Below are 14,285 nucleotides of genomic sequence, written 5' to 3'. Positions count from 1 at the left end.
GAGGGAGGGCCAACTCTGCCGTGAGGCAGTGAAAGCGTCATTGGAATAAAAGGAGACTTAACCTTTTGCACTCGGATGTCGAGTGTGACCCTACACGGTTAGCATCGGTAGCAGCTCTTTTTTTTTAATATATTTTATTGATTTTTTTTTACAGAGAGGAAGGGAGAGGGATAGAGAGTTAGAAACATCGATGAGAGAGAAACATCGATCAGCTGCCTCCTGCACGCCCCCCACTGGGGATGTGCCCGCAATCAAGGTACATGCCCTTGACCGGAATCGAACCCAGGACCCTTCAGTCCGCAGGCCGACGCTCTATCCACTGAGCCAAACCGGTTTCGGCGGTAGCAGCTCTTTTTATACTCTTTGAATGTATCAATAATTTGAAATATTAAAAAAATCCAAATAAATAAGTTTGTATGCAAAGAAACTCCAGTTTTTTTATTCTACTGCCACGCTTTGTAAAATCTGGGGTATTTAAAAAAATTAAATCCCGAGTAGAATAAAGGAATCGAGAAAAAAGCAAGCGAGTTGACAAGGGGAATGTGAACTGGAGGAAGTGAGTTATGCAAACAAAGAGCAGCAGGTGTGAGCAAAGCAACCTGTGAGTCTAGAGGGGGCCTGTTGAGGAGCAAGAACAATGAGTGTGGGTGGCAAGGCGGGACTCCTACTACTATTCAGATATGGTACAGGGCTAAAATGCAATGTCTCTCAACTAGTTTTGTTTTTTTTAATCATATATGATTCAAATATGAGTCATATTTGAATTATTTATTCTAATACTGCCGGCAGTATGGGAAAGCAGCAGGTCATCCACAAAAAATCTGCTCTGCAGCCCCCTATACACCAGCTGCTTATATAGGGCAAGACAAAGATTACGTGGGAAATATGGATTATAGGTATGGGGAAGTAGGGATTACAGGCATGAGGAAGTAGGAGGCTGGGGTGGGACTCCATTGTTTGGGCAACAAGGTTGTTAATCTTTCCATGTGAATGGACTGCATTCCAAGGTTGACTCCCAAGTCCAAGGTTGACTCCCATGTCCCGGGGGCATATAACTCCCAGCCAGGTCAGAATTTAACCAACACAAGGCAATCATGGTTAACAGAGCATGATTAATATTTCCCATAACCATAGCTAGTCCCCAATATTCTATTCTTGCCCCTAACATTCCCCCACTGCTATTTCTATCATCTCACATCTATGAGATTAGTTTTAGGCGAAAAGTCTCATCCTGCTGGACTGCATCTGCTTCTGCCTTGAAAGCAGTTCCCAGGGATGGAGTACACCAAATGCAGGATCTTGGATATGTTTTCTATCAACTGAGAATTGTCAGAAAGATTAAAACAGCACATTCCTTTAAATTCTTCACAACCGTGGTTATGCTGCAACAGCAAATAATCTATTGCTGCCCGATTTTCTAGAACTGCCTCCCTGACCTGGCTCAGCTCTTGATTTATCCCATGTATAGCCCTGGAGGTGGCACTAGGGCTTTTACCCTGCTACAAGCCAGCAGGGTCACTTCTACATTAAGGGAGCCCGCCATTACCAGCAGAACAAAAGTGGTCAAAGCAATACAGTCAACAGGGCTCCACAGGTGGAGAGCGTCATTGCAGTCCGGAGCCACGGCCTTGAGAAAGTCTCTTTTGGGTCAGACCCTGTGATGTTTCTGAGGCATAAAGACAGTCAGTCATCCTAAGGAACAGGGCCCCCCGGTGCTGTTAGCAGGGATAAATAGTTACCCCACATATCAGAAACCAACCAGCCAGCAGCTTAGTATGTCCATTACTATGGTGAAATTATCAAAATAACTCATATAGTTATTAGCTACTGAAAGATAATAACTAGAACACTCAGTAACAGTCAGACATTTTCCACAGGGAACTACTGCAGTAATCTTTATTTATTTATTTATTTATTTATTTATTTATTTATTTATTTATTTTTAAAGTATATTTTATTGATTTTTTTTACAGAGAGGAAAGGAGAGGGACAGAGAGCTAGAAATATCGATGAGAGAGAAACATCTACCAGCTGCCTCTTGCACACCCCCTACCGGGGATGTGCCCACAACCAAGGTACATGCCCTTGACCGGAATCGAACCTGGGACCTTTCAGTCCGCAGACCGACGCTCTATCCACTGAGCCAAACCGGTTTCGGCATGCAGTAATCTTTAGAGGAAACATCACTGCCTCCTTTTCCCTGACAGTGGGTCCCAACATGCAAAGATCCCTGTATATGACTTCCCAAAATGAATGGAGTAATTCCATAAATTAGCAATAGGTGTCCCAACTCCTCCTCAGCCAATGGAAAGGTCAGTTCCACACAGGTTCCTCCATCGCCAGCTTCAGGGCAGTCGGAGTGGTGGGAAGCGCATCTCAGGGTCCCATCCATTTCTCTTCCAGTTGGCCCATCGTCCTTGCTCTGCTCACGTCTGTCTAACTACCTATCACATCCCCCCCTCCCCGCAAGGGTCTTGGCTCTGAATTCTTTCACAGAAAAGGGGGTGCAGCATCTCTTCTGTAACTGCTTCATGCTGAGGAGGGATGAAGTTTTTCCTTCAGAGCCAAGAGATCCTTGCTCTCTGTCAAGAGGGACGATGCAGCCTGGTCACAGGTCACAGAAGGAGGTGGCAATGGTGTCTAGAGGTGGCATTCCCTGAGTGCGAGTAGGGCTTGTAACCTGGTGGAGACAAACTGTGTCATAAAATTTAGTATTATTGGGCAAAAGTTAGAACAGCAAGAATACACAAATGATCTAGTGCAGTGGTCGGCAAATCGCGGCTCGCGAGCCACATGCGGCTCTTTGGCCCCTTGAGTGTTCTAACGCCACTTCTTCAAAATAGACTCGTCCAGGCTGAAAACCGACTTCTGCGCATGGGCCATGAAGTTTCAATCGCACTGTACGTGCGCGCCCGCATGTGGTATTTTGTGGAAGAGCCACACTCAAGGGGCCAAAGAGCTGCATGTGGCTCGCGAGCCGTGGTTTGCCGACCACTGATCTAGTGGAAGGAAAAACATTTCAGTTTTGATAATTCCCTATTGAAACACAATTTTTTTCTCTCCCTAAAATCACCCTCATTTTTATTAAAGAGCCAACTTAAGACCAATTTATTTACTGTATTACGTCTAGTTATGATTTGGCCTGATTGTTTGCATGAACATAATACATCAACTGGTTGTTGTTTTTAATTGTGATAATATATATATATATATATATATATATAACATAAAATTCAAATATTTATTGAGTGCCTACAAAGTGCCAGGCATTTCATATTCTAGATACAGAAAGGAACAAAACCAAAATTCCCACCCTCAGTGAGCTCACATTGTAGAAAGGTATGACAGACAATGACAAGTTAAATGGAAGAATCCTGGCCAGGTAGCTTAGTTGGTTAGAGCGTGATGTGAGAGTGAACAGGGATTGAGCCTTGCAACCTGGGCATGTGCCCTGACTGGAAATTGAATCTACAACCTTTCGGTGCACAGGACAATGCCCAATCAATTGAGCCATACAAGCCAGGGCTACATAGTATTTTTAAACATTTGAAAAATTGAGATATAATTCACATAAAAATTTACTATTTTGAAGAGTACAGTTCAGTGGATTTTAGTGTATGCACTATTATATGCAACCATTTCCATTATCTAATTTCAGGACATTTCCATCACACAAAAAGAAAACCCATACCTATTTGGAGTCAATCCCAATTGCCCTTTCCCAGTCCTTGAGAACTAATCTACTTTCTGTTTTTATGGATTTGACTATTTTGGGCATTTCATATCAATGGAATCATATAATATGTGGCCTTTTGTGTCTGACTCCTTTGACTTAGCATAATATTTTCAAGGGTCATCCATATTGCTTTTATGACTTAACTAGTGGCCCGGTGCATGAAATTCGTGCACATTAAAGGGGAATTAATTAGAGGAAATATTTTAATATTACTATTTGCCCTTTCTCTATAATAGAAGTGTCAGAGATGAAAGAAAATTAGTAAAATGTATATGAAAATCTTCCTCCTGTCAGAGTCTGGGCGTGCCACAGGAACCAGTCAAGTCCCCTCCCACCCATGTGCACCTCAAAATCGCTCGAGACCCAGACCCAGCCGGCCCCACCGCCATTGGGCTAGATCCAGACCTGGATGGCCCCACCCCTGTCAAGCCCTGCCGGGTGGGGGGCGCAGCCTGAGGTACCCCAGCCTGGGCCGGAGCAGGGGGCACGCCTTGAGGTCCCCCATCAAGCCCTGCATGGCGGGGGGCATGGCCTCAGGTCCCCCAGCCTGGTGCCGGGTCGGGGGGCCTGGCCTCGGGTCCCCTGTCAAGCCCCACTGGGCGGGGTGCACAGCCTCAAGACCCTGCCCCGGCCCAGCACCAGGCAGCCTCAGGTCCCTGCTGATTGCTCATTAAGGCTCGTTATGGGAACTCGGCCTCAGCTATGGGAGCAGCCATTTTGTGCATGTTCATGAAACTCTTGTCAGAAATCAATTGACCATCTGTGTGAGGGTTTATTCTGAGCTCTCAGTTCTTTTACATTGACCTATATGTCTATCTTTATAACAGGCCACACCTCTTGATTACTGTAACTTTATAATAAGGTTTGAAATTGGGAAATGTGAATCCTCCAACTTTGTCCTTCCTTTTCAAAATTATGTTAGCTATTTGGGATCCCTTGCATATGAATTTAAGGATCACTTGTCAATTTCTGCAGAAAAGGAAGTTGGCATTTTGGTAGGAAATGCATTGAATCTGTAAATCAACCTGAAGTGTATTGCCATCTCAATATTAAGTCTTTCAGCCCTGGCTGGTTTGGCTCAGTGGATAGAGCATCAACCTGCAGACCGAAAGGTCCCGGGTTCGATTCCAGACAAGGGCACATGCCTGGGTTTTGGGCTAGGTCCCCAGTAGGGGGCGTGCAGGAGGCAGCTGATCAATGATTCTCTCTCGTCATTGGTGTTTCTATCTCTCACCCTTTCCCTTCCTCTCTGAAACCAATAAAAATGTTTTTTAAAAAAAGTATTTCAATCGCTGAAAGATGGGATGTCTTCAGAAATGTTTTATAGTTTCCAGTGTATAAGTATTATACTTATTTTATTAAATGTATTCCTGAATGTGTTATTCCTTTCAATACTATTGTAAATAGAATTGTGTTCTTAATGTGATTTTCAGATTGCTCATTGCTAGTGTAACACACAGTATCTTAGGGAACATGAACAGGGAATAAACAAAGTCACAGCAATTTTTAGACTCTAGAACAGTGATGGCGAACCTATGACACGCGTGTCAGCACTGACATGCATAGCCATTTCTGATGACATGTGGCCGCTGAGGCGGCCGCATGCCGAGGATGAAACATTTGCTGCTCCTGAGGATGAAACATTTGCGAAATAATGTTTTTTCCTCAAAGTGACACACTACCCGAGTTATGCTCAGTTTTTTGGCGAAGTTTGACACACCAAGCTCAAAAGGTTGCCCATCACTGCTCTAGAATATGTAAATAAATTTAAAGAAGGCAGTGGACTGGGGTAGCTTGTGCCTTGAGAAGGTGACTAATCCAATGGACCCTCATTTTCTTCACGTATAAAGCAAAAATAGCTGTCTTTGTCCTAATGGCTTCACACGGCTAGTATGAAGGGTAAATGAAACAATAAAAAAAGTATTTGGCACATCATAGATTATTAAATAATCTTAGTGCCCTTCCCTCGCCTCTCATTTTTCCTCCTTGCCTTAAAACTGTAGCTCTTTTATTAACCGAAGACTAAGCCCATGTTAGAACCTCTACGCCAGAAGCCAAGGAATAAGTCTCTATCTCTAGCTCCATCTCTGCTAAAAATCCTACCTAAGGTCCAGAGAACCCCCAGTGCCTACACCTGAGTCCGAGCCCTCAGATCTCCTGGTGCCAAATGTCCAGTGTTTTGGAGACATATTTCCAACCTTTTACGCGGCGAGAGGCCGATGCCCATCACTCTTTTTATGAAGACTTCAGAAAGATCCCCCTCCTTTTAAGACACAAATCTTAGGCAAACCATCCCGTATTTGCTAACAAGAATGCTCAGATTGGGTGTGCTCATGTCAGATCTGTAGAGCAAACCTATCAGGAACCCCTGTCAGATATATTAGCTGATATGCAAATGGAAAGCAGATGCCAGATAATTGCAAAAGCATTGGTCAGTCAAGCAGAAAATAAAGAATTTGGAGTAAAAAAGAAATGCTTTCCCAAGAGAAATAGAAGTTATCGATCATTCCTTTTAGAATTAATAGGTGTTGCCAAATAATAAGTTTCTTATATTTAAAAAAGAGGAAGGATGTCTGTCAGCGACTCACTTTTTGAACATTATAGTATTTTTCATAGACCTCAGTGTGAAATCATGCGGTGTTATACTTACCTTTTTTGGATCTCTCTCAATCTATCTATTTTAGAACTCTTCTAAAGTATGTTCAATCAATTATGTTCTGCTTTGTGCATCAAGTTCAGTATGAAGTTAGGGGGATTTTTTAAAAATGAGTTAGACATGGACCCTGCCTAATCCACATCCTCGGGGTGATAAGAGATGGTAATAACTGTTTTGGAACCGAGTTGACTTGATCCTTAGGATTTTATTTTGACCTCTTCTCTGTATTTCTGGAATGCATTATTATTTCATTTGGATAAGAGTGGTGGTATAGGGAGACAGTCAACATTGTTAAGACCTGAGCAAAATCAAGAGAAAATAATGTTCAATAGCCATTTGATAAGAAGCAAAAGTCTAGTCAGAGAAGTAGAAGAGACCACAGTGAGGCAAGTTCAGGAAGCACTGATGACTGTATCAGACGGGCGACGGGATGGCCAGGACAGGGTTCAGAGGCTGCTCTAACTCCTTCTCTTGTTGTCTTTCCTCTTAAAGGAAAGGCTGTTTTCCTTGCAAGAGATAAACATCACCTCTCAGACATCTGCCATCTGATCCGCCATGACGTGCCCTACCTGTTCCAGAAGTATGTGAAGGAGTCACATGGAAAAGATATCCGGGTGGTGGTGGTCGGGGGCCAGGTGATAGGCTCTATGCTTCGCTGCTCCACAGACGGACGGATGCAGAGCAACTGCTCTCTCGGTAAGGTGCAAGGGCTCAGAGTCTGTGTGTTGGTTATAGGAGGCCACCAGGAGTTTTCATTAGGATGTTTTGACCCATTCAGTAAATGTGTACCTGTCCCTCCCATCTAGTCAGATCCTGGCTTGGTGCCAGGATCAACAGCTAAGAATTAGAAATAACCCCTTTCCTTTAGCAGCAAACAGTCCAGCAGGGGGACAGATGGTGTAAGTGCTGTGACAGAGGTCAGGCCAGGGGTGTCAGGACACTGAGGTTTGAACCCTATCCTATAGGTGTTAGGACTTAGCGGTCAGGTCTACACAAGGGAGTGACATGAGGATCCATGTTTGAGAAACTGACATCTGGGTAGAGGATGAATTGAAGGCATAAGACAGGAGGCAAGGACGAGTGTGGAAGCTGCTGTAACAGCTCAGGCAAGAAATAGTGAGGGTCTAAACTAAGGCAATGACGTGACACAGAGCAAATTCCGCTTTTATACTACAATAGAAAGTTGTGTTTTTCTTATATGTATGATGTTATTAAAAAGCTAGAATTTATATTTGGGTCAAATGCATAACTCCACCCCATGAACCTGTTTAATAAAGCTTGGTTTCTGTGGTGGTGAATGAAGATGACCCAGAAGGCTGTCAGTTCTTGTCCCCAACACAGAAAGCTATTGTCCACCTCATTAAATGAATTTTCATGTTGGTAATATGAAAAAGTACTATAGTTACTGTTTCCTGAATCGCCAGATGAGTGTCCCAAGTCTAATGACTAAGAAAGAGACTGAGACATTGATTTTGTCTTTCCTTCATTAATACTGGCTGAGCAGTTTCCATGAGTGGACTTTGGTAGATATTGAGAGTGTAGCGATTAACCTTTTGTACTCGGATGTCGAGATTAAAATTACTCTTTGAATGTAGCAATAATTTGAAATATAAAAAAATCCAAATAAATAAGTTTGTATGAAAAGAAACTCCAGTTTTTTATTCTACTGCCACGCTTTGTAAAATCTGGAGTATTTAAAAAATTAAATCCCGAGTAGAATAAAGGAATCGAGAAAAAAGCAAGCGAGTGCAAAGGGTTAATGAGAGAATCCTTGCCCTCCCCATAGCTTATGGTCCAGTAAAGGAGAAGACACATAAAGAGATCATTGTAAGATAATATGATAAAGTGATTTAATAGAAGCAAATTCTAGGCTCAGGTTGAGAACTAAGTACTAATTACTAAGTACCTAACATATTATCTCATTTAATTTTCATACTAATCATGTGCAGTGCAACAGTATTGAACCTTATGTGTTATTGTTTTGTCTTTTTTTTAAAATATGTTTTTATTGATTTTAGAGAGAAAGGTAGAGAGAGGGAGAGGAACATCGATCAGCTGCCTCTTGCACATCCACTGCTGGGGATTGAGCCCGCAATGTGGGCATGTGCCATGACTGGGAATCGAACCAGCGACCTTTTGGTGCATGGTATGATGCTCAACCAACTGAGCAACACTGGCCAGGGCTGTTTTGTCTTTTTTAGTTTCTAACAAGGAACTGCATGGTTTTTTAATTTATCCACATTCCTTTTCCTGCTGAGCTGTTTTTACAGCCTTTTCTTTATACAGTATTATAGGTGGGGAAAGGACAGTGGTAAGGTAAAGATATTAGTTATTGGACCTGAGAATACCAGTCATAAGTCTTTCTAGGGAGACTAAGGGAGACAATTAAATCTGAAGTTTTAGCTTTTTATCAAATAAGAGCAATCAGACTCTTTCTGTCCTTGGTATAGGATTTTGTCTCACAAGCCTCTCCATCTCTCTCTACTTAAAAAATAATAAATTAATTCTGTTTTATTCTAATTATACAAGGAGTACATTCTCAATGTAGAAAACCTAGAAAATATAGCAAAGTCAAATGAAAAGATATTTATCATTAATCTCACCATCGAGAGACAACCAGTGTTGACATCTATATTATAAAAGGCCAAGGGCTGTCACGACCTAAACAACCAGTCAGCAGGAAGTGCATGGAGCACCTCTTGGTCCCTTCCCCGAGGCCCATAGGCTCCTATCACAGCAAGGCTGGCAGCGGGTGGGTGGGCGGGCAGGGGGGGTGAGGTTGTTAGCCTCTGGCCTGGAGCTGGGCCAGAGGCCTAATGACTTCATCACTGCTGCATCGGCTGTGGATCAGGCCCTGAGAGAGGCCCAGAGAGAGGCAGGACCTGATCACAGCTGCCACGGAGGCTGGCAAGGCCGAGAGAGAGAGAGAGAGAGAGAGAGAGAGAGAGAGAGAGAGAGAGAGAGAGAGGTGGGGCCTGATCAGCAACTGCCACGGCTGCTGGCAAGGCCCGGAGAGAGAGAGAGGCAAGGTCTGATCAGCAGCTGCCGCGGAGGCTGCGGATCAGGCCTGGAGATAGGCCCGAAGATGCTAACTGGCATAGAAACCAACCAATCAGAACCAAATCTGGGTGAACTGCCAGGAGCCAATGGTTGCCTAGGAAGCAGAGCTTTTGACGCTGACTGGCATAGAAACCAACCAATCAGAACCTAATATGGGTGAACTGCGAAGGCAGAACCTAAGGTGGGGGCTGAGGAGGGGTTTTAAGGGCAACAGCTCTTTGGTGTAAGGTGTAAGAAAGGAGTTCAATTTTTTAATGACTGGTTTGGCAGTATAGTGCATATGACTAGCTATTAGTCCAGATATAGGGATTATGTGTTTTTGTCTGCCAAGAGCATCTGCTCCTGCTGAAAAAGGCTCCCCCCCCCACCCCATTTAAGCAATCTCATCCTATATAATCTATCTATACTAATAAAAGGGTAATATACTAATTAGACCAGGTTGACTGGCCATCTTCTCGACATCCGACTTCCTTCCGGACAAAGCCATGTTGGTGGGGGCCAAGGCAGAGGCAGTTAGGGGTGATCAGGCCGGCAGGGGAGGGCAGTTAGGGGCAATCATGCCAGCAGGGGAGCAGTTAGGGGTGATCAGGCAGGCAGGCAGAGATGTTAGGGGCGATCAGGCAGGTAGGCAGAGTGGTTAGGGGCGATCAGGTAGGCAGGCAGGTGAGCAATTAGGAGCCAGTGGTCCCAGATTGCGAGAGAGATGTCCGACATCCCCCAAGGGGTCCCCAATTGGAGAGGATGCAGGCTGGGCGGAGGGAACCCTCCCGTGCATGAATTTCATGCACCGGGTCTCTAGTTTTGGTATAATTTCTTTCCATCTTTTTTTCTAATAATATCGTTTTGCATGGTTATACTGCTCAGTCTTTAATCCTACATATTTTTCTATGGGATCACAAACTCTCTATGAGCGTTATTATTAATGGTTGTAAAATATGTTGTTTTCCTCTATTGTGATCTACTTAGATTATAAGTTTTCATTTATTCATCAACAAACATTTATTATTGAGTACCTACTATGTTCCAGGCACAATGATTTTTCAGTATTTTTAAATAACTCTGACATCAACATCTGTCTGCATCAAGCCTTTTCTCTGTTATGTAAGATTATTTTCTAAGTAGTAGAATGACTGAGTCAGAGGGTATACGCATTTTTAAGACTCTAGATAAGAAATGACCACACTGTTCTCCTGATTTCCTTCCAGACCTTTTGTGAGTTATGAAAATGCCCTGCTCGCTGCCCTTCCTCAGCACTCCCCCTTCTCCTCCTCCTCGAAGGGTCATTTGACTTGCTAGTCAGTGTCTGATGTCATTGTTACATCACTGTGTTTTCCCTACAGGTGGTGTGGGTGTCATGTGCCCACTGACAGAGCAAGGCAAGCAATTGGCTATTCAGGTGTCTAATATCCTGGGCATGGACTTCTGTGGCATTGATCTCCTCATCATGGACGATGGCTCCTTTGTGGTGTGTGAGGCAAACGCCAACGTTGGTTTCCTCGCCTTCGACCAGGCATGCAACTTAGACGTGGGCGCGATCATTGCAGACTATGCTGTGTCCTTGCTGCCAAATATGCAGGCTGGGAAGATGGCCATCCTCCCAGGCCTGTCCAGTCCCAGGGAGAAGAGCGAGCCGGATGGCTGTGCTGCAGCTCGAGGCGTTGCAGAGAGCATCTACACCATCAACAACGGGTCTACCTCCAGTGAGAGTGAGCCTGAACTGGGAGAGGTCCGGGGTCCCTCAGCAAGCACGACAGGGCCCCCACCCCCCATGCTGCCCGAACCCAGCTACAACATTAACAATAGGATTGCTTCCGAATTAAAACTGAAGTGAATTCCTGCTTTTGTTGGCAGCATTTAAACCAAATCCTACTGCTTCCCTAGTAGTTTTGAATGAATAAAATCTGGACTAATGCAATTTCATTTGCACAGAAACTAGAAATCCCATCTGGGCACTCGACATTCTTTCTAACGATGATTTAAGCAAATGGCCTAGCTTTGTGGTTTTTACAAAGATAATGTAAAAAACGCTCACCAGGAACAGCATCCCGACTGATCAATTTGAGACCGAGGTCTGCTGCAAGCACTTGGATATCCCGACTGATTTTAAGGCACTGACTCTGTGCTGCTGCTTCTGGCTTTTAGCAATAGAGCCCACTAACTCGGAAAAGCTCCTGGCAATACTTTACTCAAAAGCAACCACCGGATGGAGGCGTGGGCAAAAGAGGTGGAATGTGGCTTCAGTTATGTGCTTTTCATTGTGTGTGTGTGTGTGTGTGTGTGTGTGTGTGTGTGTGTGTGTGATGCTTGGAGAATACACAGTTCAAATACTAGTAGAGGATTGATCTCTGCTCCCCCTCCTTCACCATCTTGACCATATTTCTCTGACACTCAGGATATGGTGTTCTAGGGAGCTTCCTCATTAGCATTTTCAATGAAGCGCTTTGTAGAAAGTAAATTCACTGGTTGGCAAATGTGCTGCTCTGTAACTGTGGCGTTCTACAAGTGCTTTGCCACTTCGAACTTACAGGCCTGCTTCAACTAACGCCAGCCCCAGCGGCCTCTTGCACCTTTGCTGCCTTTGGCCTCCGCTGGAAATGCAATTGAATGAGCTAGTGGCCACACACTTCATTTCTTAAGCATGCACTAGAACCAAACACCAGGGACTCTCTCTTCAACGGACGATTTTCACTTGTCATTCCAAAGCCATTGGTTTATATCCTGGAAAGCTACTGGACAATAATCCCCTCCCCGTTCCTCTACTGAAACTTTGTGTACTGCTTAGCTGTAGGAGGTTTTCTTGTATGAGTTGATATGTGGACCTGTTAGGTAGATAGAGCCATTGGAAACACACTCCAGTCCCCTTGACATTCTAGTATTATCCAGGTTCCAGAGACCTGACCTTACCCACCTTTCCAAACTGGGGAGATGCAGGTAACAGGACTTACTCGTTGCCTATTTTGGGGGGAGTTGGATAATGTAGACATGACACCAAGTGCTTTTCATTTCAACTCTTCAAGCAGCAGCTGATGAGCCTTTCCTTGGGAAGTCATGGAAAGGGAATGTTCCACTTTGGCTCTGTGGAGTATGACTGAAAATGGGCAAGGCTACATTTTAACCAAATACACCAAAACAGGCACTCAAGAGTTACCATATCAGGGTTATATCCTGGGAGACCATACTCTTTTTTTTTTTTTAAATATATTTTATTGATGTTTTACAGAGAAGAAGGGAGAGGGAGAGAGAGTTAGAAACATCGGTGAGAGAGAAACATCGATCAGCTGCCTCCTGCACACCCCCCACTGGGGATGTGCCCGCAGCCAAGGTGCCCTTGACCGGAATTGAACCCAGGACCCTTCAGTCCGCAGGCCAACAGCTCTATCCACTGAGCCAAACTGGTTAGGGCAATACTCTTAAGCTGTGATGTTGCACGTGCCAAGAACACATAGAATTCCTGTTTGGAGTTACCTTTGAAACCATGTAAGGAAGGAGGGCTCGCAACCTATAGTCAGGTCTTGTTTTGTGTGTTTGTTTTTGCTGTTGTTAATCCTCATTCAAGGTTTTGGGTTTTTATCCATTGATTTTTTAGGGAGAGTGGAAGGGAGGGGAACAGACACAGAGAAACATCGATGTAGAGAGATACATCAATTGGTTGCCTCCCACATGCACCTTGACTAGGGTTGGGGTTCAGGCCTGCAACCGAGGAATATGCTTTGACCAGAATCAAACCCAATACCCTTCAGTCGCTGAGCCGACGCTGTAACCACTGAGAAAAAACAGCTAGGGCAGGTCTTATTTTTTACACCACCCCTCCCCAGAGGTAGTCCACGCGCCATCACCCATTTTATTTATTGGACTTTTCTTCTAATGTTCTTTGGCTGTTAAAAAATAATCATTTCTTGAAAAATAAATCTACCCTTTAAGGACAAAGACTTAAAAACATCGAAGAAAGTTTATAAGGAGACAGTTTCCAAAGGCAGTTCTGGAAATATTCTGAGTAAGGTCAGCTTCGCTAGACTAAACATACATCTTCCCAAGGTGACTACTTTAAAGGCAACAATACCCACTTGGGTGTATAAACTCCTGCACTTATTCTGCTGTAAATGTAAAATGTGCATAAGGTCAAACAATTCCACTTTTTTTCACAATATTTAAATAGAAATTGGCTTTTAAAATACTGTGACTTAAATCAGATTTCACTAAGTATCAGTTGTACGATTGGAAAATCTTTAGCGCCATATAATGGAGATGTACACTACACAGTTGTAGTTTAAATGCAGTCCCATGTGGGGTGCATGCCCCTAAACTGTAACCTTAGTAATGTGTCCTTTACAGTTGAAAATGGAATAGTTCACCTTTTTAAAAATATATATATTTTATTGATTTTTTACAGAGAGGAAGAGAGGGATAGAGAGTTAGAAACATCGATGAAAGAGAAACATCGATCAGCTGCCTCTTGCACACTCCCTACTGGGGATGTGCCCGCAACCAAGGTACATGCCCTTGACCGGAATCGAACCTGGGACCCTTGAGTCCACAGGCCGACGACGCTCTATCCACTGAGCCAAACTGGTTTTGGCGGAATACTTCACCTTTACATAGGTAACGACACGTACCTTACGTTCACCACTCAGGGTAGGTTTTAGAAGGATAGTTCTAGGTCTTTTCTCTCTGCAATTGGCCAGATGCTTTCTTTGTAAACATTGGAACCAAGTGAGTTACGTTTCACTCATTCTCAGTGTTTAGTATAAGCCCAGTCTTCCCACTCTATCTAAAGCATGCTAGTGGGCCCCATCCTGAGCAGAGCAGCTACAGAGCGCTTCCAGATTTGTCAAA

The 14,285-nt window shown here is 43.9% G+C and overlaps 1 protein-coding gene across 1 annotated transcript in view; it reads left to right on the top strand.

Annotated features, from left to right (window-relative positions):
- RIMKLA (ribosomal modification protein rimK like family member A) overlaps positions 1-11,715 on the top strand; it is a 36,365-nt gene extending 24,650 nt beyond the window's left edge. The window contains exons 4-5 of the mRNA XM_008151287.3: positions 6,885-7,088; positions 10,793-11,715. Of these exons, the coding sequence (XP_008149509.2) occupies positions 6,885-7,088; positions 10,793-11,283 (695 nt within the window). The 3' untranslated portion in view covers positions 11,284-11,715. The remainder of the gene's footprint in view (positions 1-6,884; positions 7,089-10,792) is intronic.
- The last annotated feature ends 2,570 nt before the right edge of the window (positions 11,716-14,285 follow it).

This window comes from Eptesicus fuscus, chromosome 9 (assembly GCF_027574615.1).
Source record: "Eptesicus fuscus isolate TK198812 chromosome 9, DD_ASM_mEF_20220401, whole genome shotgun sequence".
Taxonomy (NCBI): domain Eukaryota; kingdom Metazoa; phylum Chordata; class Mammalia; order Chiroptera; family Vespertilionidae; genus Eptesicus; species Eptesicus fuscus.
Note: the sequence above shows the minus strand (reverse complement) of the source record. Positions and strands in the feature narration are given on the sequence as shown.